The sequence below is a fragment of the Aquarana catesbeiana genome, linkage group LG04 (assembly GCF_042186555.1).
Source record: "Aquarana catesbeiana isolate 2022-GZ linkage group LG04, ASM4218655v1, whole genome shotgun sequence".
Lineage (NCBI taxonomy): Eukaryota > Metazoa > Chordata > Amphibia > Anura > Ranidae > Aquarana > Aquarana catesbeiana.
Window position 1 is genome coordinate 385057445 of NC_133327.1, and position 24689 is coordinate 385082133.

Below are 24689 nucleotides of genomic sequence, written 5' to 3' on the forward strand. Positions count from 1 at the left end.
TAGTAGGATTTGCTATCCATTAGCATTGCATGCCACCTCATGTGTTAATCAGTCCCAAAGATGGACTTTGATAATAACAAATAGAAGCTTTTTTTTTTTTTTTTTTAAATAAAGGATTGTCTATACACGCTGAATGGTGATGTACAAGGTTATACCTCCAACAGAACAGTAGTACAAAATACAAGCAGAGGAGACTAAGATTGCAACAGTACAATGTGTACTGATTGGCAATTTCTGTAGCTGTCTTTGTAGAGGGAGAAAAACATTTCTAAGCTTGTCCTGGAGCCTATGGAAGATGCTTTTAACAAGCCAAGTAGCTTTAAATCTGCATGGCATTACAATTTCTAAAAATACATGTTACCTGCATTGCTATGTAATTACTGTAAAAGTAGAGGATGGGGAATCCTATTCACTCTTACATGTACATATTAGATACTTGTGTATAATATTCTCATGAGACAAAAGTTTTGCCTTACAAGTGCAATCAACTCAAGTACCTTGAACCACTTTACAGTGTGGCAGCTTTAAATATGCTACGTTTTCTTGAAAGAAATTGCAGTCATTTCCCCATTTGTCTCCTGATCATACATTTTACAGGGAAACCATTCGCTCAATGTCGAAATTTAGATGTAATGACATTTTGCTGTGAATTTGAAATCTGGCCTGTAATTTTCAACTGGCCTGCTGTTTTCATCACTTCTACCAACAGCACAAGAAGAATTTTGGGACAGAGTGCTGAACACAAAGCTGGATATTACACTGACACAAATCCCTGCCAGAATGCTGTCAGTATGTGGTAAGGAACTATATTGTTATGATTGCTGGGCTTGATTATCATGTTTTATGCAGGGACAAATTAAAGGATAAGTTCACCTTTAAAAAATTAAGTGCACATCTTTTTGCAGGTAAAACAATGTTCTTTTCTTTTTAAATTAGGAGCCTGTAAAGCATTTCACTTGTGATCACAAGATCACAGGTGCAATCTCAGGCACCTGCAGACTGTCGGTGTATCTGTCTGCTGGTACAGGCAGGCAGTTACCAAATTACAGGAAGCATCAATGAACCACTAGAACACTCATCAGCGCCCTGGTAGTTCACTAAGAACTATAAGCCGACAGCTGCAAAGGCTGACAGTAGTTGTAGTTCTCTCATTTACACAACTTCGTGAATGAATAATGCGGCTGGGTGGGCGTGGTTTTTAAAAAAAATTGTGACAGCAGGTGCAGGGTAAAGTTCCCCGACCCACTGCCACAACCGGGGCTCGTGGGGGGGCAGGGGGTGCAGGTACTGCTCACTTAGCAACATGTTACTTTTCGGATACAGGTGTAGCATGTAACATGTTAGAGAAGCTGAGCTTATCCTTTAATCAAATGTGGATGAAACTGCTTAATTTGGAGAAAAGGTCTGTCCATCTTAAACGCTGCTCTCTTATAACAGTGTATGAGCCATGACTTTGAAATTTGCCAAGACCTCATGCAGAAGCCAATAGAATATACATGTAAGATATAATAACAGAGCCATTGGGAGTGTGATGGTGGGTGGGCCAATTACAAAGAACACCTAAAAACTGCATAAAATGAACCTGTGAGGTTGGAAACTTGTGAGGCAGGTGCTTGTTCCCATGGTCAATTTGGGCACACCAAAATCTGGAAGCTCTGGTAAATGAGATGCCTTTCTATTGGTCACATCTCCCATTACAGGTGTTGCCCAACAGGAAGGCAAAGGTCGGGGCAAGGGGAGAATAGCAGGAGGAGATAGCCAGATATCTATTAATAAAGCTGTGGTCGATCTATGCATAACAGAATGTCCACCAGCAAGGATGCTATAAGGGTCTGGGACCAACTTAAAAGATAAGGGAAGTCCACAAGTTGCCTTTAACATTGCAAGCCTTGGAGCCTGGAGCTATCATAGGTGATCCTCACAGATTCCCTTTTAATTAACGTGATGTGCATTCATTTTCTGCATAATGCAAGACTGGTCATTTATGAATAGATGTCTGAAGAAAAAACAGGAAACTACAGAAAGAAACCAAACAAAAATGTTTGTACTCTGTGTGTTCAATGAAGGGCACAACTTTGATCAACAGTTTAAAGAAACCGGTGGGTTATAGTGCTACCCGCTGGAAAGGTACACCAGGTGTACCTACAAAAAGCACAAGGAAGCGTCTCCACCTATTGGCTAACGCTCCACAACTGCCAAAGAGACTCTGTAGCAAGTAGTACAAAGGCAAAAAAAAAGGGGAAGAAGCAGCGTTCAATAAACTCACAAAATCAATTTTGTGCTGAATACAAAACCTGTTTTCTCGATCGTTCATTAAGAGACACAAGCTTTCATCAATGGATCAAGGAAACCAGTTTGAAGGGAGAGCAAAACACCAAAACAACCAACAGTAAAAATAAAAAAAAAAAAAAAATAAAAAAAAAAAAAAGTGAGGCACTTTCCCGAAACAAAAATAAATCACACAGGCGCTGGTAAACCTTGCTGTCCAAGTTGGCATCCAACAATGCAGCTGACGTAGATTTCCTCCTTAGACACTGGACTTTTTTGGTGGCACCTAGCATCCTATTCCTAAAGGTAGCACTTTAACCCACTGCTTTTCTTCAATCATCCAAAGTGGTCTTTCAATAAGCAACTGAAAACTGAGGACACCAAGAAAAGTTTTTCTACAGAACTACAGATTTTCTAAAAATCATGATAAACCTTCTATGGTATCCCTTCTTTAATAAAATAATGCAGTGGAGTGTTTATACTGCTTTACTGTATTATGAGCTCTTTACACTTCATGTATTTTTAAGCAAAATTAATGTGTATTTTACTATGCAGTTTATGAGTGCCAGGAACCTGTTTTGCATGCTTTTTAAAAGCGTTTTCTGCATTTGTTTTTTGGGGACAAAGTACATCTTGCTTACTGGGTGCAGCCGAGTGTGTTAAAATGCATTCAAAATGCAGAAAAATATGCCTTTGGTGTGCTGTACAATTCATTTGTATGGAAGGTCCATCTGCAGACAATTGTACTAGGATGTTTAAAAAAAAAAAAAAAAAAGGCAAGAAAATGCAGAGTTGAGAACAATTCCACTAAAAATTGTGGTACAGAACTGTATGCAGGAAAGTGTGAATGGATACTTTTGATATTTTCTGTGCCCAAATCATTGTTAGAGGTGATGAAGATATGCTGGTCTAGCTGTAAAAACCTTTTAGGCAGAATGATTACTTTATGCTGTGTCGGGTGTACATGGGAAAGGCAACCATTTTTTGGCTGGAACCAGTATTCAGGAAAGCTTTATCTTCACTGACATTAGCTGGGGTGAAAAATAAACAAAATCATCTACCTCATGCAGGACAGGGTTGCGTTAAACCTGTTAAAAATGGGCTTGCCATGCTTTTTCAGGCACTTTGTACCCTGAACACGCATAAAGGTAAATCTGCTGTTCCTTTATATATTAATAGACTACCTCTGCAGGCTAAGCAAATGATACTGATAGCATATACCGGCCATCAAGGCTGCATCAAAGCATTAGTGAGAGATGCACAAAGGATTCTTAAAACATTCCTTTTACATAGCATTTTTTTTTTTCACCAGCTATATGAGAAATTTTTAGGATGGCCTTCTTAAGCTTCCATCTACATCCACAAGTGTTCTGCTCAGTACTTTATAAAAGGTATGGCATGTGCTCTACACAGTCTTGTCCATCATTTAGTTATAGCTATGTTATATAAGAAGAGAAAAATCCAGACGGGTTACTTCATGCTGAAAGGATGATGAAATGTGAAGGGGTTTCTTGAGAAAGCACCTCAGGTGTGCTATGCATAGTATATGTACCAATTTCATATGGCTCCCAGACTGAAACGTAAGTGAGGAGCCTGAAATGCAAGTGACCGCAGTTCATGAACATTTAAATGAGAGATCTCAGTTTGTCACTGGGTGATACAGTTATCTCCCATATCCTGAGCATAGCAGTCCGACAATGTAGTTCTCAGTTCGTCAATGTCTCTGCGTAACTGATGTACATCTGACAGTTTCTGGGTGAGGGCCTCAATGCTGTGGCTGCTGACTTCATGTTCCTCAGAGGAGGAGTTGACAGCTGTGGAAAGTAAAAGACCCAATGTTAAATCAGGTAATGTTTGATCAGATAGCAAGTGGAACAAAATTTAAACATCTACTGACATAGTTTGTAGCGGTGTGCAAGGTATGGATGTGCCAAATATTTACTCATTCCTAAACAGATAACAAGCCCTCACCGACCTCTGTAGGTGCAGGCACTGTCCAGGCATCCTGGCTGAATACCTAAAAGTGGTAGTAAACTCAACATTTCTACTTTCCTCCTTTTAAATATAAACAATGTACATGGTGTTGCTTTTACATTCTAACGTGCCATTCTTTAGAAGTCGAGCGATCTTCAATCCAATAACTTCACCAGTGCATGCGATTTTTAGTAGTGTTTCATGGCATACTCTGTGGGCCGTTAGTCCTTTCTGTAGGTTGCCGTGCCCAAGTCATCCACTCTCAGCGATATTGCATTGCAATACTGCCAGAGTACATCCCCATTCATAACTTAAACACCCCATGTGACCTTCTACACCATAAGGGGGTGTAAACATTGGCGCCGATCACGGATGTTATGGACTATGTTCCCATAGTAACTGAAAATGAAAGCAAAGCTGGCTAGTTCATAACACGCATTCACGAGAATATGGTGCATGCTTCGGCTGAGATATATACGTGAAAGTAAGCAAAAACATGGGATTTTTCAGCAAAGAATATAGTGATGTGAAATGTAATCACTTCACCTATTGCCCTGATGTTTCTTTCCATTCATGGTGGCTGAGTTTACTACTGCTTTAACAGTGACTTGGCAACCTTTCAGCCTTCTAATATAAATAAATAGCAGGTGATCTGTGCTTATATTAGACTGGAAGGTTACCAAGTCATTGTTGCAAAAGCATCAATGCGATTCCAGATAATCCAGAAATTGGAGACTTCTATATGCTGCCCAAGATTCACAAACCAGGAAATCCAGGCAGACCCATTATAACAGGTATGAATACACATACCGAACATATCTCAGGCCTTGTAGAAAACATGTTAAAACCGTTAGCCATGAACACTACTAGATTCATGCAAGACACCACTGATTTTCTGCACAAGCTTAACAATATACAACAATTACCACCAAAAACACTTCTAGTCACTATGGATGTAGAATCTCTGTACAGTAACATCCCTCACAAGGATGGGTTGGCGGCATGTCACAGATTCTTATCTTCCTCACCAAACCACAAATACATGGCTGAGGATGTTACAGAGCTCATCAAATTCATTCTTACACATAACGACTTTACTTTCAACAATGACATCTATCTCCAATGTATAGGTACTGCTATGGGAAGTAAAATGGCACCCCAATATGCAAATTTATTTATGGCTGACCTGGAGTTCAATTTCCTGAACAGCATACGACAAAAGCCATACAGATATTACCGCTATATTGATGATATCTTCATGATATGGACTGAAGGTGAAGAAAATTTAAAACAATTTTTCTCATTGATCAACACTTTTCACCCATCTATCAAACTAAAAATGGACTATCAGGGATGATAAGCTTCACACGTCGATATACAGAAAACTGACTGAGCGTTGCAGCTATCTCCATTATTCCAGTTTTCACCCCCAACACACTAAACGGGCCATCATACACAGCCAGGCCATCAGATACCACCGAATTTGTTCAGACCCAGAAGACAGAGATAAACATCTCAGAACACTGGCAGACTCCTTCCATAAGAAAGGTTACAAAGACAAAACCATCAACAACAACACAAACACAGCCTTGAAAACCCGAAGAGAAAATCTCCTCCAATACACAGAGAAAAAAACAAACAACCGAGTACCTCTAGTCACCACATACCACCCAGCACTTGAAGGGATCAAAAAGATAATCAAAGATGTACAACCCATTATAACAGAGGATGAAACTCTGAAAAAAAAAAAAATTCCAATAACCCCCATTATTGGCTTTCAGACAACCACCCAACCTCAGACATAAACTAATCAGCAGGAAACTTCACTCTGATTATAAAGTCACAAATAATGGAAGTAAACGCTGCAGTAAAAAATGCTACAAACTGTGCAACCTGATCAATCTATCCAAAAGTATCACACAAATGGGACCTTCAATATCATGGGATCATACAGCTGTACCTCATCCAATGCAACAGCAAAGGATCTTATGTTGGTGAAGCAGGACAGAAGTTACAAGTGAGAATGATTTTGCACAGACATACCATCAAGGAACATAAGGAAGACAGTTTCTGCACACCTGTGGGACATCATTTCTCACAACCGGACCACACTATAGAAAACTGCAATGTTTTAGTTCTTAAAGGGAATTTCAGAACTATCCAGGAAAGGAAAACGTTTGAGCTAAGAATGATACTTCTTTTTGACACAAAAAACAATGGCCTAAATTTAGATATTGGTTTCCTCACTCACTATACTACAGTTTATGACCCCCTCTGTGACTATCATCCCCACCCCCCCAGTCTATAGCTTTCCCTCTGTCTCATCTCACTTGCTGATAGCTTTATTACCATTGTCATACTATTGATTTGTATGTGCTTGTTTTTCTTTTTCCTTTCAGAGATTTTTGTTTGTTTTGTTTTAACATTTTACCTTCTGCTAAAACTTTTGTTAATCATGAACATGAATATAATGAATATCATGTATAATAACTGAATTGTTTTTCCCCATCTATTCACGTTATTCACAAACTGAACACTTCTGAAGCAGATAATTCTGACTGAATGCCAATAAACACCTTTCAGGGCTTTAATAGCAGTGGAAAGCCATGTGTGCATCAATCAATATCAAGCTCCAATACATCTTATCTTGATGCCTTTTACTTTACCTTTAAAGATCATCTGAAATGGATACAGTAACAAAGACTGGTGCTAAAAGCACGTGCCACTCTGCTTAATGGAAAAGCTTGCTAATACAGGCGCATACAAGTCACCTTCCATATTAAACTTCATGCAAGGCTTTGCCCACAGCTACAGATTTTATTATCTCCCTTTATAAAACAATGCAGACCCATCCTTCAAGCTACAATTAGATGTGACAGGCTGCGTCAGCTGACAATGTAAACTTATTCTTAGGTATTATTACAATTGTTAACCTTAAAATATATTCTTACCTTAATGGTATAACATTCATGCTTAATATGCTATATTCTGGTAGACAGCTCTATTTTATTGCACTCAATGAAGCTGGCCATACACTGTACAAATTTTTCCCCTTTAAGTGCACACCCCCCCCCCCCCCCCCCCCGCCACTTTTGGCATTTTTTTCTAGTTTTAACAGGCACCCATTCCCGCTCGGATCGCCTAGGCAATCTGAGTAGGAGTTCTCCTCTCCCCCCTTCTCCCTGCAGTCATCTGGGACACGTCACGGGTCCCAGATGACTGCCGGACCATTCAGAACATGCAGCGCGTCTCGCGCATGTGGAGTGCGCACCCAGCTGTGAAGCCGCAAGCTGTCACAGCTGGCTGCCCACAACTGAAATACCAGCGCCAAGGACAGAAGAGGGAGAGCAGGGATGGCTCGTGTGACCACATTGCAGGATCGTGGGATGGGTAATTGTGTGTTTATTAAAAGTCAGCAGCTACAAAAATGGTAGCTGATGACTTTTAATAAACATAGAAACGACTGGAGCGCCTCTTTAAAGTAGGACTTTAGGCAAAATTTAAAAACGGGTGAACAGGCAGGAATTTTAATGCAGAAGAGACATGCTCTACAAAGTTACCTACCTACCTGTCTGCCCCTGTACAGTGAGCCACGCATGCCCAGCTCACTGTACAAATTCAGCAATGGTGAATCTGACTGGGCGCCTGGTGCATGCGTGGGAGTGACGGCATTCCTGCCCGGCCAATGAAAGTGGCTGGCGATCGACGCTCAGAAGCCGGCCACCCAAAGATGCCAGCGGCTGGGCAGAAAGCTCTGGGAGGCTGCATCGCTGGAGCTGAGGGGCATATAGTTCGGCTTTAAAGCACAACCACAGCTAACCCTTCTTAAGCACTTATAGTAGCAGTTTTTTTATCTGTTGGAAAAATAAAAAGTTTAAATCCGTATAGTTGTAGGCCATAATTTTGTTAGTTCTCCTTTCAGTATAAGTTGTCCCAACTCCTGCAACTGTCACATTTACTGGACAGCTTGGCCCGCATGTAAATGTTGAGAACAATGGTATGCAAAATAAAAAAATAATGATTAGAATGTATACTGTCATTACAAGCACAGTTACCAGAATACATGTTTTACTATTTAAACACTAAAGAAATGAAAGGAGAAGAGAAGTGTGACCACAGAAAAAAAACACTGTTGGAAAAATGACATTAATGCAGACCATAAAAAATACCACTTACAGCGAATGCCCAAGAGCAGAGAGAGATTGGGCTCCTTTCCCTGAGCTCTTTGATTTAGAATACTGCAAAGTGCTTTCAAGTCAAACAGACAGTGGGACATTTCCTTAAACAGCTGCTCAGCCACCGGCATCTTCTCCGACAATGGTTGCCGGGACACAAGTAACTTTTCTAGCTGTTCACGCATTGAGCAATTCTCTTCTTTCAGCTTTTCATTCTGCAAGAGATCAAAGATAAATTGTACGATAAGTGACTATACGTAGTCTGCTGGGCTGAAATATTATATATATGTAACTTAAGTTGACCATACATGGCTGGAAATAAATCAGTTACATTCCCCTATCCACACTACCCTCAGGCCATCATATTCAGGCAGTTACAGTGACTGTGGCTGCCCAAATGCTTGAACAGTGACTGCAGCTGATATAATGCAGTCAGTGTTCGGCTGATTTTATTCCACTGGGCTCAGTCATTTTTTCACTGACTTTTATCAAGCTATATGGTGCTTGCAGGGCTACCCGCAACTTGAATTTTGGGCAATTCAGCATAAATCTACCAAAATTTGAGTTGTGTATCGTCAGCTTTATTCATGCTAATCAGTTTCCTTTAAGGTCAAGGTATACAAGTTTGGCCTAGTATCATAATGTTTCTAATATAGAGGCCAAGAAATGGGTGGATGACAATAGGATTAAAAAGAACTGGGGGTTAACAGTTGAAACAGTGTCAGGTGGAAATGGCACATGATCCACAGCCAGGGTGGTTCCAGCATTCACACTTCTTGCAACGGTAAGAAAATGATAAGTATCTAAATGGATGTAACTGACAACACATGCACTTATGCGGTTCACACATACTTTATAAAAGATACAAAAGCTATTACCAAATCACATCCTAACCAACTGAGCAACACTTAAGTCAGCCATACACGGTTCAAATCTCGGCCGAACCGACCAAGCTGAATGTACCAAGTTGATCAACTTGGGTACAACCAGCCTGCCAGATGGCTTGCAATTATTGCAATCAGCTGCTATAGCCGCTAGTGATAATCAGTTTTCTGCCAGCGGGGACGGCTTCCCCGTTACATCTACATACCCATCTCAATACATGATGTTAATTACACACATAAAGGCTAAGTTCACCTTCGATAACTTTCTGCAGGTAAATAAAATGTGCATTTATTATTTTTTTTATTCTGCAGCCTGTAAGGCATTGCACCCTTGATCAGCAAATCGTGGGTGCAATGTCTGGATCCTTCAGACCTCAGTACACTGTCTGCCCATTCCGCTGATATGGGCAGGCAGTTACCAAACAGCAGGAAGAATCAATGTACTACAGAAGTGCTCACCAGCGCCCTTGCAGTTCATTGAGAACTACAAGCCAGCCATTAGGCACAGAGGCAGATGGTATATATAGTTCATCCATTCACAGAACTCTGTGAATGGATGACTTGGCCGTGTGGGTGGAGCCTTGCATGGCCATCCAGTCTTTAAATTGGGACAGTGGGTGCAGGGAGAAGATCACTGCCTGCTGTCACACAGGGAGGGGGGAACAGGATGAGAGGAGGCAGGAGCTGGAACATGTTCCACCCTAAATACGGGTGAAACATGTAGCATGTTACAAAGGTGAACTTATTCTTTAACTGCTTGCCGACCAGCCGACGCAGTTTTACTACGGCAGAATGGCACGGCTGGGCAAAACGATGTTACTTTACAACGCTTCACCCTTTTGGCCACTGGGAGCGCGCGTCCGCAGCTTATGCCCGGAGCCGATGCGAGTGCCAAGCGGGCGCGATGACCACCAGGCACCCGCAATCGCTCGTGACAGAGCGAGAACTGGGATCTGTGTGTGTAAACACACAAATCCTGGTTCTTTCAGTCCAGAGGAGGCAGATCGTGTGTGCATACAAAGTATGAACACCGATCTCTCTCTTCCCCTAGTCAGTCCCATCCCCCCCCACAGTTAAAACACCTCCCAGGGGACACATTTAAACCCTTGATTGCCCCCTAGTGTTAACCCCTTCCCTGCTAGTGACATTTATACAGTAATGAGTGCATTTTTATAGCACTGATCACTGTATAATTGTCATTGGTCCCAAAAATGTGTCAAAAGTGTCCAATTTGTCTGCTGCTATATCGCAGTCCCGATAAAAATTGCAGATCGCCGCCATTACTAGTAAAAAAATAATAATAAAAATGCCATAAATCTATCCCCTATTTTGTAGACGCTATGCTCTGAAACATGTAACGCCCACTCTGACCTCATTTCCGGTTGCCTGGATTCCATGCTGGTCCTGACAGCACGGCTCTCCTTATTGGATTAGAGATACAGTGTTTACCACCACTGGTCGGCTGGAATTTCCACCTGCAGCTGTCTTTACTCCCAGGAGGCATCCCACTGGTTGCTATAGATTCACTGTTATGCCTGTTTTTCACATCCATCATGTAAGTGTTTTTAACCCTTCCTTGTCATTAAAGTGTTTTTTACTGCACTTAGAAGCGCCCTCTTCTCTGCTTTATAAACATTTTTCTGATACCAATGAAAAGAGCATTGTGTGTGTCAACTCGGTGAGGGGTGCAATTTGCATGAATCATGCAGCATTAGAGAGACCCTTCAATAGCATGCAAGAAAAAATAAGCAAAGCTCCAAGCCCTGTATACTTCACCCGCTGGCTTGAATCACCGCTACCGGGTGCAGAAGCCCCAATGGAGCACTGTGCAATCATCAAATCTAGAGAAGGGGGACCCCCTCTCTATTATATATATATATATATATATATATATATACACACACACATACATATACACATACACACACATATATATGTAGACGCTGTCACAAGCCTAAAAATTTGCAGGTAAAAAAAAAACACAAAATGTAGGTATTTTCCATGCTTAGTTGTAGCGCTTTTCTTTTCCACAAACTATTTTTATTCACTTGCAATATGCCTGTAAACTTGCAAAGATGTGTTGATTCCTTAGCACAGTCCCCTCCCTCCTTACACATCATAGCTCTCTCCTCTTCTTTGAGTGTCTATATTCTTTCTGGGCTGGCACAGCTCCATGCCCCTCCCTTAACCTCCCCAAATAACTTTTTTGGTAGCTGCCGGACAGGAGTGATGGGGAATACTATAGAGTATCACTTATTGCGGAACTTTACTTTCTCAATCAACAATGACTGTTTTTAATCCTTATGCTGCTAGCATTAGTAACTATACAGGAAAGTAGATGATATTTACTTGTTTTAACCACTTCAGCCCCGGAAGATTTTACCCCCTTCCTGGCCAGAGCACTTTTTACAATCTCCCCACAAATAGAACTTTCTTTTGGTGGGATTTGATCACCTCTGCGGTTTTTATTTTTTGTGTTATAAACAAAAAAAGAACGACAATTTTGAAAAAAAATAAACAATTTTTTACTTTTTGCTATATTAAATATCTCCCCATTTAAAAAAAAAAAAAACACAAATTTCTTCATCAATTTAGTAGGCCGATATATATTTTTCCGACATTTTTTTGGTACAAAAAAAAAAAAAAACACGCAAAAAGCGTACATTGATTGGTTTGCGCAAAAGTTATAGCATCTACAAACTATGGGAAAGATTTATGGCATTTTTATTATTATTGTTAATTTGTTTTTTTTGAACTAGTAATGAGTATATTACGATGGACAGATCGGACACTTTTGACACATTTTTGGGACCATTGACATTTATACAGCGATCAGTGCTATAAAAATGCACTGTTTACTGTGTAAATGTCACTGGCAGGGAAGAGGTTAACACTAGGGGGCGATCAAGGGGTTAAGTGTGTGTTCCCTCCGTGTGTTCTAACTGTATGGGGATAGGACTGAGTAGGAGAGGAGACATATCGCTGTTCCTACTTACTAGGAGCAAACAACATATCTCCTTTCCTCTGACAGCACAGGGATTTGTGTGTTTACACACACAAATCCCCGTGCTTATGCGCGCGGTAGGCGGCGATTGCGACCTCTGGCCACGCACATTGGGCCCCCGCCGTGCAGCGGGAGTGCGCCCTCTGGTGGCCGAAAAGGGGAAGGACATACCCATATGGGATTTCACTCAGGAGAGCCATTCTGCCACAATATATCTGCGTGAGCCGGTCGGGAACCGGTTAAACTTTTTTTTTTTTTTTTTTTCTACATTTACTTCCTGGTTTTCAGGCCTAGGCCAATGATATCACACATCCCAAGAGTCTTCAGGAGGGGGTGAGGGGTTTTCTCACCTAAGCACACCCTCCTACCTGCATGCCTGAGCTAAAGGCAGACTAATTCCAGGAAGTAAATGCTACACAAGTCATCTGCTCTTACTCAAATGCTAAGGGGTGTTTTTCAAAGTGATTTCTACATAAAATAAAGCATTGAGACGTGGATGGATGGGGGAGTTTGCTTTGAATATTAAAACTGAATTAAATTGTGTTTTTGGTTTGTGGTGCTTAGATACAGTGTAGTTCCGCTTTAGGTGAGGGATCTGAGTCTGCTGGGACAGCAGACATAACATCAAAGATGGTGACACCTGCCAACAGTCTCAAGGCTTTGGATGTCTACACAAAAGAAGGTTTATTCATGTAAAAAACACGCATAAAATATATTAAATGCACATATGGTCTAAAAGGAAATAAAGGGTCTGGCGAATTCTCTTTAATAGTCCTAACACAGCAATAATATCCATTACTCTCAAATTACCGATTTTACAAGCTTACTCCACAGCATGGAGAACTTCCCAGCAAGCCAGCAACACTATTTATATTTGTTGTAGATGTACATGAATTACTTTGTCAAGACCAGACTTGTGTTTTACATGGTCAGTAAAATAAAATGTCTGGAAGCTCAGCTGCCCAGCAGTGTTTAATATAGGCGCTGTTACCTAGAAAACCTTATGTGTCACTGTCAATTAACTGAGATGGGCAGCAGAACGAAGCAAATGATGTAATGTGAAGGGAAAAGTGAGAGAGCAGAAGAAATGTTTACCAATGACAGTGGCTATAGCCAGCTTTTCATACTGTGTGTCAATGAGCCTACAAAACAGTTGCTCTGGGCTGTTTATTATGTCTATGATGTGGAACACATACTGTACACTCAGCTGGAATATAGCACTTAGGCTTTACCCTTTACTATTCGGCAATTTCTAAGATGAAAATCATCAATCACTTATAAACATATAGTTGACAGGGATGTAGATGTGGCGCTGTTCACGTGGTATGAAGTGTATGATTTCCAAATATACTTTAAATAAACTTGAGTGTATAATACATCCTATATTGGTAAACACTGCTCATATTATAGTGACTGGTGCTAAGGTGTTAAAAATAAAAAATAATGAATAAATTCAAAGTGACAAGTGCTCTTATTCCTATGTGCTTCAGCCTCTCAAATGGATACGTAGTGGCCGAATTATACAGTCCTTATAAATATGTAAATATATATGCAGTACTTCAATACATGAAAAAATTGTATGAAAAAAATTGCATGAAAAAATACATTTTCACAGAAAAGTGACAGGTGCCCTTCAAAAATCGACACTAGCGTTTTTTTTATTTTTTGTGCTGGTGCTCTTTATAGTGCCCCTGTAGGAAATGCACTCACCGGAAATCCTCACCCCACACAGGGGTATTGCACATTCACAGTATCTGCCACTGTGCAGCACTCTGAAGATCCACGGTTTGCTTTTTTCCTATTACGATCCTTCATGCCTCCCACATGTAGAAGAAGAAAGCTCCCATAGTGTAAGAAGATTTATTAAGTCAAAACAGTGGAAATATACTCACATTTACACTGTATGTTTATATATTGGCAAAATAGTATACCTCACTATTCTTACGTTCTCTTCCCTATTATCCCCGTCACTGTTGTAGCTCCCCCGGGTCGCCGTGGGAGACCACTCCAGGGTGGTGAAGCCCCGCGCTTGGGGTCAACTGGGACATGGGTAAGCAGATTTGTCCTTTTTTCCCCCTGTTAAACTTTATTATATGTCTCTAACTATGATGCAATTCTACTGTAGATGTTCTTTTGGCATATTACATTGTACTTTTTCTTACTTTGTTAGGTTTAGCTATAATAAACCATCCTCAGACTCCCTCCTGATGAAGCGGTTATATCCGCGAAACTAGACGAGGAATTGACTTCTGAGATCAATTGTTTTATTGTACAACTATGTCCCTACCTGGCGCTATGTTTTAAACTCTATCATGCTGTATTGTATTATCAAGATTTGTATTTCTGCATCAATAAAATCTACTATACAATTTCATATCACTGATTTATTTTCTATATTATTACCAATGTTTATTGTACCGCAATAGTCCAATATGCCCCCATTTCTTTAGGTCGCCTGACTGGGGATCAGGCTTCCAAACTCTGTAAATTACACTGTATGTTAAAAGCAAGTAGCAAAAAACACAGGAAGCCGGGATAATCAACGATCCGCAACTCTGACCGGAAGTGACGCAAAGACGTTCAGAAACTCTGCCCTACGCATTTCATCATCAAGACGTCATCTGGAGCTGCTATCTTGTTACACTTCCTATCCTTTTATAGCAGGTGGTGACCCAGACAAACCCGATCATGTGATGGCGGCCATTTTTGGTTGGTCCAAGAGACAAACAGGCTTCCTAGTTATCTCATGTACAACAGGATTGCCTGTTTGAGCTTATATACACGATATGTAATGGCCTAAAGTCTGTAGATGTGTATCACCTCATGCGCAAGATAATATACCGCCCCTGTAGCACTGCACATGCCTCACCGTATTTTCAAGAGTGGGTAAATTTAATCTATTGGTCAATTTAGCCAGTCCGTGATTGTTCTGACAATCTAAAGTCTATTAAATTGGTAATACTGGGTCCCCCCGTGTTATAAATGTACAGCCAAACACCAATATGCATTGTACATAGCAGAAAAATCCTGACATTGCAAAAAAAAGAAAAAAAAAAGTAATATAAAAATAAACATCATGCTGTTAGAGCGATCCAGTGGAGTATATAAATGAAAAATGAAGAATGAAACATAAAAATGATAAAAATATGTACAAATAAAAATTAAAAACAACATCATGCTTTTAGAAAGGTCTAATGGAATGGGACACAGAGTATGATAGAAGGTCAAGAGGTGCATGGATAGATAGTTCTAAAATGCCTAGATACGATGTGTTTGTTGAATACCTTTTTTATGTTATTGTGTTCTCAGATTCTGACAAATAGGGGTCTCGTCGTTCTACCCACATACTGTTTGTGGCATGGGCATTCTATAAATGTACGTTACATGGGTGCCAGTATGAGACCCCCATTTGTCAGAATCCAAGAACTATTTTAGGGACTATCACAGGGGAGACCCATCGTGCATGGTGTTTTATGCCATTGATAAAATAATAGGCTATTGGAGGGGAGAGAATAAAAAGATAAGAATCTCACAAAACGAGACGAAATAGATTTTTTTGCTTGACACTCTCCAACCTGCAGGGATGAACATAGATATAGACTTAAACTGTTTCATCACCAACTTTTGAACTGAAAATATGGAAGTTCCCATTTATGACTAAATATACAGTTTGGATTTCAAATGGAATGCAGCCTATATGATATCTTCTACACCATCTAAAGTATCCTTACAGCACCTTCTGAATATAGGTACAAAGTCTTTTCAAGTAACATTAGGGTTTGTAATACAGTGCATTCTAGATATACCCAAATTAAAGTTTATACAAATAGAGTTGTTTTACCTTTAAAACTACTAGTAGGAATAACCTCCAAAGCTCTAGGTTTAGGTTTAGACCGCACTAAAACCATGATGTCATTTTTAATTTTTATTCATAAATATTTTTATCATTTTTATGTGTTTCATTCTACATTTTTCATTTATATACTCCACTGGATCGCTCTAACAGCATGATGTTTAGGTTTATATTACATTGTTTTTGGAATGTTAGAATTTTTCTGCTATGTACAATGCATATCGGTGTTTGGCTGTACATTTACAACACGTGATGACCCCGTATTACCAATTTAATAGACTTCCGGTCAGAACAATCACGGACTGACTAAATTGACCAATAGATTAAATTCACCCACTCATGAAAATACGGTGAGGCATGTGTAGTGCTACAGGGGCAGGATATTAGCACGCGCATGCGTTAATACACATCGTGTATATAAGCTCAAACGGGCAATCCTGTTGTACATGAGATAAATAGGAAGCCAGTTTGTCTCTCGGACCAACTAAAAATGACCGCTATCATGTGATCGGGTTCATCTGGGTCACCACCTGCTATAAAAGGATAGGAAGTGTAGCAAGATAGCTGCTCCAGATGATGTCACGATGACGAAACGTGTAGGATGAAGTTTCTAAACGTCTTGCGTCACTTCCGGACAGAGCTGCGGATCGATTATCCCGGCTTCCTGTGTTTTTTGAAACTTACCTTTTTAACATACAGTGTAAATGTGAGTAAATTTCCACTGTTTTGACTTAATAAAACTTCTTAAAACGGTATTACACTATGGGAGCTTTCTTCTTCTACATGTGGGAGGCATGAAAGATCGTAATAGGAAAAAAGCAAACCGTGGACCTTCAGAGCACTGCACAGTGGCAGATACTGTGAACGTGCAATACCCCTGTGTGGGGTGAGGATTTCCAGTGAGTACATTTCCTACAGGGGCACTATAAAGAGCACCAGCACAAAAGACTGAAGAACACCAGTGTCACTTTTTGAAGAGCACCTGTCACTTTTCTGGGAAAATTAATTTTTCATGTATTGAAGGACTGCATATATATGTACATATTTATAAGGACTGTATCATTTGGCCACTACGTATCAATTTGAGAGGCTGAAGCACACAGGAATAAGAGCATTTGTCACTTTGAATTTATTCATTATTTTTTATTTATTTTTAACACCTTAGCACTGGTCACTTTAATATGAGCAGTGTTTACCAATATAGTATGTATTATACACTCAAGTTTATTTAAAGTATATTGGGAACTCATACACTTCATATCACGTGAACAGCACCACACCTATCCTGTACTCCACCTAGGTGGCTGTATCTGTAGGGGCAGCAGTTCCTTAATTATTTAAGCCAATTGCCCAGAATCACCAACACACCTTTTTACCTATAAATATATGTTTTCAGTTATAAATAACCTGCTCCATTTTGATAGCTCTAGTGGTCAATGATATAGGTGGTCACAGTCACTTACTTCCAGGTATAAGGTGTGTAGTTTTTCTGTACATTCTGATTGCTTTGCTATCTTTTTCTCTACTTCCAGTACACAGGTTTTCTCCTGGAATAGCTTATCTCTTATTGCCTGCATAGAGAAAAAAGGAAGAAAAAAAACAAACACAATTATGAATATGTTGAATTCACAGGTTGCATGCTTGATAAAAAAAAAAAAAAAATTGCATACTGAATGTGTCATGACGCACAATAAAATAAAGTTACATGAAAAACAATTGTAGATGCCCTAAAACCTCCTCCTACAAATATTGAGCGCTTCTGGATTTAGTCAAACTGACAGCAATTATTATACAAATTAAATAAACCAATTTAAGGTAACATACAATGAGCTGCTACCATAACGCTTACCAAAGGAAAGACTGAATATTAAAACAAGACACAAAAACCTAGATTCTGTGTAGGCAGCGCTACATAACCATTAATAGCTTGCGGTGTGCTAACAGGTCACATTTAGAGATACAGCTGGTGAAAGAAGGAGAAGAAGCTCAATCCACAAGATAACAGTCACTGCTTGTCAGATAGAAGTTCACTCTAAATATGTAATAGTGTATTCGTTTCTCATTGATTATTCTAGCGTGGAAATGTCACTCAGCGCTAAACAGTCACTTATATACTGGCACAGAGACAGCCCATAGATTCATCCGATAAAATACGAAGATTGGAGATAAACACCCTATAAATTCACTCCTTACCAGACCAAGCTGGAGAATCGGCTTTATTTAGATCGTGCTGGCTGGCTTCTCCTCGAGATAACACACAAGGGATCTCCTTCTATACATGGTACAGATGGGCCACTTTACAGGAAGACTAAGGGGACCCCCAGGCAGGTTAGTAGTGGTGCAGTCAGGAGCCAGGCAGAAGGAAAGGCTATCCCAGGAGGCAGAGTCGGCAACCACGAACAGAGTAATCCAAAGGAGTAATCCAAGAGTCAAGGGGGTTTATCTCCAATCTTCGCTATTTTATCGGATTCATTTATGGGCTGTCTCTGTGCCAGTATATAAGTGGCTGTTTAGCGCTGAGTGACATTTCCACGCTAGAATAATCAATGAGGATCGAATACACTATTACACATTTAGAGTGAACTTCTATCTGAAAAGCAGTGACTGTTATCTTGTGGATTGAGCTTCTTCTCCTTCTTTCACCAGCTGTATCTCTAAATGTGACCTGTTAGCACACCGCAAGCTATTGCTGGTTATGTAGCGCTGCCTACACAGAATCTAGGTTTTTGTGTCTTGTTTTAAAACAAAGTTTCAGTTCAGATTCTAAAAAGTACAATGCTTTTAATTGAACCTGACCGGTCTAAAAATGCTTCTAAGCAAAAAGAGTGCTGGTCTGCTGAAACATGTTTTAGGCTCCTGATCAATCTCTGTGTTCTTGTGGAGGCCCTTAAAAGGCAGTAGGGCTTAACAGGAGGAGAGGGCAAGGCTTGAAGGGGTTCCAAAGGCAGAAGGTTTTTTACCTAATGTATTCTATGCATTAAGGTAAAAAACCTTCTGGGTGCAGCCCCCCCCCCTTATACCTACCTGAGCACCATCGCGATCCAGTGATGTGCATGAGAGCAGCAGCTCTCCCTGGTCTCTCTCTCCTCATTGGCTGACACAGAAGCGGTAGTCAATAACTCCTGCTGCTGTCAATCCCGGCTTCCTGTGAGCCAAAGAGGAGAGAGTGGGTGGCGGGGGCGAGCTGCGTTGTGTGTGTGAACACACGCACAAAGCAAGGCTCGGGAGCGAGCATGATCGAGTGGCTCCATAGCATGAGGCTTGCTATTGGGGGCACCGGGCATGGGGGAGAAGACAGGACAGCCCCAAAAAAGGATCGGGCTTCTGTGTGCAAAAAAAATTAAGGATCTGTGACGTCACCTGACCAGTCAGAAGACCACTGGATTTAGGCTGGGTTCACACTGCTGTGCAGAGCAGGTCACAGCAGGGGTCCAGTGAATCCCTGTTGAATGCTTCAGGTCTGATTTCGTTCCGAATTTGCGGCTGAATTCGGACCTGAAACAGACCAGAAGACTCCTGTGCCAATTTGCTCCTCAGCCGTCCCGGAGATGCATTGAGAGCCAGTCACAGTCTCCTGACATACGAACTGGAATGCGGGGAAACCCACATCTAATTTGTAATAGTGTGAACCAGCCTCAAGGTATTACTTTATTCAAAAATAGGTGTGGAGGGGGAATGCATCTTTTTGTTTTTCCACAGACCTAAAGATGGGCAAAGAATCCATTATTAGCAATCAGTACTGCAAGCATTGAAGCCACTGACACAACATGGCAGACAGATAACAAGCATTTTTAGAAAAAAAGAACATCAGTGGAAACCTTCCCACTCCTTTAAGATACCACATTCCAGTTTCCACACCTTTATCAGATACATTTGAATAGGGAAATGTGAAAAACTCATCAGTACAATAGCTAATTTTCTCCTCTGCTCAGTGTACAAGTTAGTCCTTTATTTTGTGTATGCAAGAAAAAGTGCAGGGATTAAGCTCTGTACATTGACATACAGATGCATGTGTTTTACCTTGCTGCAGGAAATGTACTTTGTAACCACCTTGAAGCTTAGTAAACTAACCGTGATGTACATTTCTTGTTTTGCTGGCTTCTCTTCAAGAAAACCTCTTCTATTGCTATTAAGGACACAGCTGTTTAGATCTCTATAGATTACCTATTAGCAGTGTTCTCTGAGTTGCTGAATCTCAAAAAGGCTGCTATGCAAAGGCGCTCATCTTGAAACCTGTCCACAATCATTTGCTACCTTTTGTGGCCAAAAATGCTATATACTAACTGGCAGCTAGTTGAATGTCTTGTCATTGTAACCCTCAATACTGACAGCTCTGGAAAAAGGGGAGTGGCCATAGACATGCTCTTCTGTTTCTGAATTCTTCCACATGTATGTAACAATTAGACCCCTTTCACACTGGGGCGCTTTTCAGGCGTTTTAGCGGAAAAAAAAAAAAATGCCTGTAAAGCGCTTCTCAAGCCACCCCAGTGTGAAAGCCCAATTTTTTTCACACTGGGGTGGTGCGCTTGCAGGACGGGAAAAAAATAAAGTCCTGCAAGCAGCATTTTTAGGGCGGTGGAGGAGCGGTGTATACATTGAAATGAATGGGCAGCGCTACCAAAGTGCCTGCAAAGTGTTTCGGCAGTGCCGCAACACAGGCGTTATTAACCCTTTACTCGACCGCTAGCAGGGGTTAAAAGCACACTGCTAGCGGGCGAAAAGCCCCGCTATAACAGCAGGAAAAGCATCGCTAACGCCCACACCACCCCAGTGTGAAAGGGGTTTTAGTACCACGGATGCACGGATTTTTTTTCTGCCTCAGAATTCTTTTTTTCACCAGAATTACAGTATGTTGCTATGTGGCCTGTTTGGATACAAACGGCACTTAGACCCCTTTCACGCTGGGGCGCTTTTCAGGCGTTTTAGCGATAAAACTAGCGCCTGTAAAGCGCCACCCAGTGTGAAAGCCCGAGTGCTTTCACACTGGGGCGGTGCGCTTGCAGGATGGGAAAAAAAGTCCTGCAACAGCATTTTTGGGGCAGTGGAGGAGTGGTGTATACACCGATCCTCCACCAGCCCTGCCCATTGCAATTAATGGGCAGCGCTGCCGAAGCGCCTGCAAAGCACTTCTGCAGCGCTGCAAAACAGCCGCTCATAACCCTTTCCTCGGCACGCTAGCAGGGGTAAAAAGCGGTCCGCTACTGGCCAAAAAGCTCCGCTATAACAGCAGTAAAACACCGCTAAAACTAGCGGCACTTTACCGCTAACAGACCCACCACCCCAGTGTGAAAGGGGTTTTAACGAAGTTCTTTAAAAAACCCAGCCAGTGCCAGGGGAAATACCTATATAAATAAAAAAATGTGTGTAAAGCAGCCTCATCGATAGTAGAAAATCCTGTACCATACTGCGGAGAGGACTACCGTTCTGTGTGGAAGCAGTGGTCCAACACGTCCCCTGCTGAGCCACAGCTAGAGAGCTGAAATGTCCTGCTGATTGCTGGGCTCTAGCTATAACTTTGGGGAGGTTGGGAATGACTGGTACAGAGAGACTGCTGCTTCCATGGAGAGAGCTGCAATACTTTTCTGCAGCACTGGAGCTGATTTACAAAGAAACATTACTGTAAAACACTAAGAACTTATTGTTCCCCTGACACTTTAAATTAACTTTAAATATGTGGCCCGTGTAACCAAATGTAGGCTGCTGTTCGAGGCTTCTACCTTGCATTTCAAGGTAAACTTCCTGCTCAGTATTAGCATGAGTTAGACATGCCACCTACTGTTAATATGGCTTGAATTCTATTAATCTGCATTTTGTCAAATCCTGACAAAAGGCAGCAAGTGTCTAGGTGGATCCCAGCTGTGTGTTATAGATTAACCTTAAATGCCCACTAGAAAATATTTACAGATATAATACCGATTCCACCCAAAATGCATACTGTGAATGCCTCCTGTAAAATATTTAAAAATGCAAAACCTGATTTACAGACAAAACACCTAGTTAATCAAACGGCAAGGACAACTCTGTGCACTGGCAGGTAATTATAGGAATATTCTCCACCTCAGGCAATGACTCTAGACAATGAATAATGAACTACAAACCTAAATCCCTCTTGTTATTAATCAAGTGCTAAAAAAACACTTTCTGGTGGCTGTGTATGCATTCCTGCCTATCTACACAGTTCAGGTAGTCCCAAGTGCCACCCTGTCCAATCTTTGCTTTAAACTCCGCTCGCAATATGAAGTATATTAATGTTTATAAAACTATTAAAACCTAAAAAGTGTAAAAGTAAACCAGAAAATGCTGTATCAACAGTTTGATTTCATACTAATGTGTTTATAGCAAAGATGGTTTACTCTTTAGTGATCAGAACAAAAAAAAGTACTTTTCCTTTGGCTCTTTTTGCAGCATTTTGGGGAAGATTTCCCCCCTATTACTTTTCTGGAGACAACCCAAAATTTGGGATTTTCTTTTACTTTCAATGATAATGGTAAACAGGACAAAGAGAGAGAGGGAAACTCCTTAACGGGGGCACAGACACCAATAAAAAACCTGACAAGTGTTCTAATTCCTTTCCACCAAAACTAAAAAAAAAGGTTTTGCCTTTAATTGTACTTCAAAGCGGAGGTCTGCTAAAATTTTTTTTTTTTTAAAAGTCAGCAGCTACAAATACTGCAGCTGCTGACTTTTAAAATAAGGACACTTACCTGTCCAGGGCGCCCGCGATGTCAGCACCCAAGGCCGAACCGCCCCTCGGTTCTCGGCAGGGGTGGACTGGGACAAAAATTTGGCCCTGGACTTCACCCAGACTGGCCCACTTTGACAGGTCTCTCCCATGCCGGCTTGCCACCCAAGCCCCCCCCCCTAGCTATTAGCCGTTCTACATTATTTCTCTTATAGGCAGTACCAGTGGGGAAGCTAGACATTATTTCACCTGGGGCAAAGAATCAGTTTGGCGCCCCCCCCCCCCCCAATGGAACAAGATTAGGCAGGAAAGTGAGGCCGCCCTCCTTCCAGATCGTATGATGAGCTTCTAAGTGTTGACTCCTGAGCATCATGTCTGTATTCAGGCACGCTGCATAACTAGCCAGGGAGAGGAGGTGAGCACTGCGGGGGGGACAGAGGACTGGAGGGAGGCAGCGGTCCACTGTCACTGAAATCGGCCCACTGAGCCATCGGCCCACCGGGAAACTCCCTGTAGTCCCAATGGCCAGTACATGCCTGGTTCTCGGGTGCTGCCGCCACCATTTTCGTTAAGGGAATCAGGAAGTGAAGCCTTGCAGCTTCACTTCCAGGTTTCCTACTGCGCATGCGCCAGTCGCGCAATCGAAATGGTCCTTGCTGTGTCTGGGACCTGTGTGTCTCCCAGCAGACAGCGGGGGGAAGGGAAGTGGCGTAGACACCCCCCCGGGAGTCTATGCCCGGAAGTGGGTGCAAATACCTGTATTATACAGATTTCTGCACCACCCTCCCCCCTGAAAGGTGCCAAATGTGACACTGTAGGGGGGGAGGAATCCAAAAAGCGGAAGTTTCATTTTTGTGTGGAACTCCGCTTTAAGTCAGGTGGGGGAGTAGTTTGGGCTGTCATATGCAAAGCAGACTTAAAGCAGACCTTCAGTCATTTTTTCATCTTTCCATCTATTAAATTTCTGCCCTTGTTGTTTTAACTTTGGATAGTACATTTTTTTTCCTGCCAGTAAACACCTTATACAGCCCACTTCCTGTTTCTTTAAGTCATAAGCCTAGGCTTATGACATCATGCACAGCTCTCCCTCTCACTCTCGTGAGAGTTTGCCAGGAAGGGAGGGGGGGTGAGTAATAGGAGGGCCAATGAGAGCTGCAGAGCTGGAGGTGTGTCTGTCTGCAAATCCAGGAAGTGAACAGGCAGCAGCTTCAGCTGCCCACAGTTAAAATTATTGCAGCCAGACTCAGCAGAGGGAGATTTCTGCAGCATATTTGGCAGGTACAGAATCATAGTATACAATATCTCACAAAAGTGAGTACACCCTTCACATTTTTGTAAATATTTTATTATATCTTTTCATGTGAAGAAATGACACTTTGCTACAACGTAAAGTAGTGAGTGTACAGCTTGTATAACACTGTAAATTTGCTGTCTCCTCAAAATAACTCAACACACAGCCATTAATGTCTAAACCACTGGCAACAAAAGTGAGTACACCCCTAAGTGAAAGTGTCCAAATTGGGCCCAATTAGCAATTTAACCTCCCTGGTGCCATGTGACTTGTTAGTGTTACAAGGTCTTAGGTGTGAATGGGGAGCAAGTGTGTTAAATTTGGTGTTATCTCTCTCACTCTCTCATACTGGTCACTGGAAGTTCAACATGGCACCTCATGGAATTCTCTGAGGATCTGAAAAAAAAAAGAATTGTTGCTCTACATAAAGATGGCCTAGGCTATAAGAAGATTGCAAGACCCTGAAACTGAGCTGCAGCATGGTGGCCAAGACCATACAGCTGTTTAACAGGACAGGTTCCACTCAGAACAGGCCTCACCCTGGTCAACCAAAGAAGT

General features: G+C 41.4%; 1 protein-coding gene across 3 annotated transcripts in view; it reads right to left on the minus strand.

The window, feature by feature from the left end:
* Positions 1-2529: 2529 nt before the first annotated feature.
* CEP85L (centrosomal protein 85 like) overlaps positions 2530-24689 on the minus strand; it is a 212905-nt gene continuing 190745 nt past the window's right edge. For all 3 annotated transcript variants that reach the window (XM_073627156.1, XM_073627157.1, XM_073627158.1), the window contains 3 exons: positions 17622-17729; positions 8419-8632; positions 2530-4082 (listed from right to left, as the gene is read on the minus strand). In XM_073627156.1, the coding sequence (XP_073483257.1) occupies positions 3916-4082; positions 8419-8632; positions 17622-17729 (489 nt within the window). In that variant the 3' untranslated portion in view covers positions 2530-3915. The remainder of the gene's footprint in view (positions 4083-8418; positions 8633-17621; positions 17730-24689) is intronic.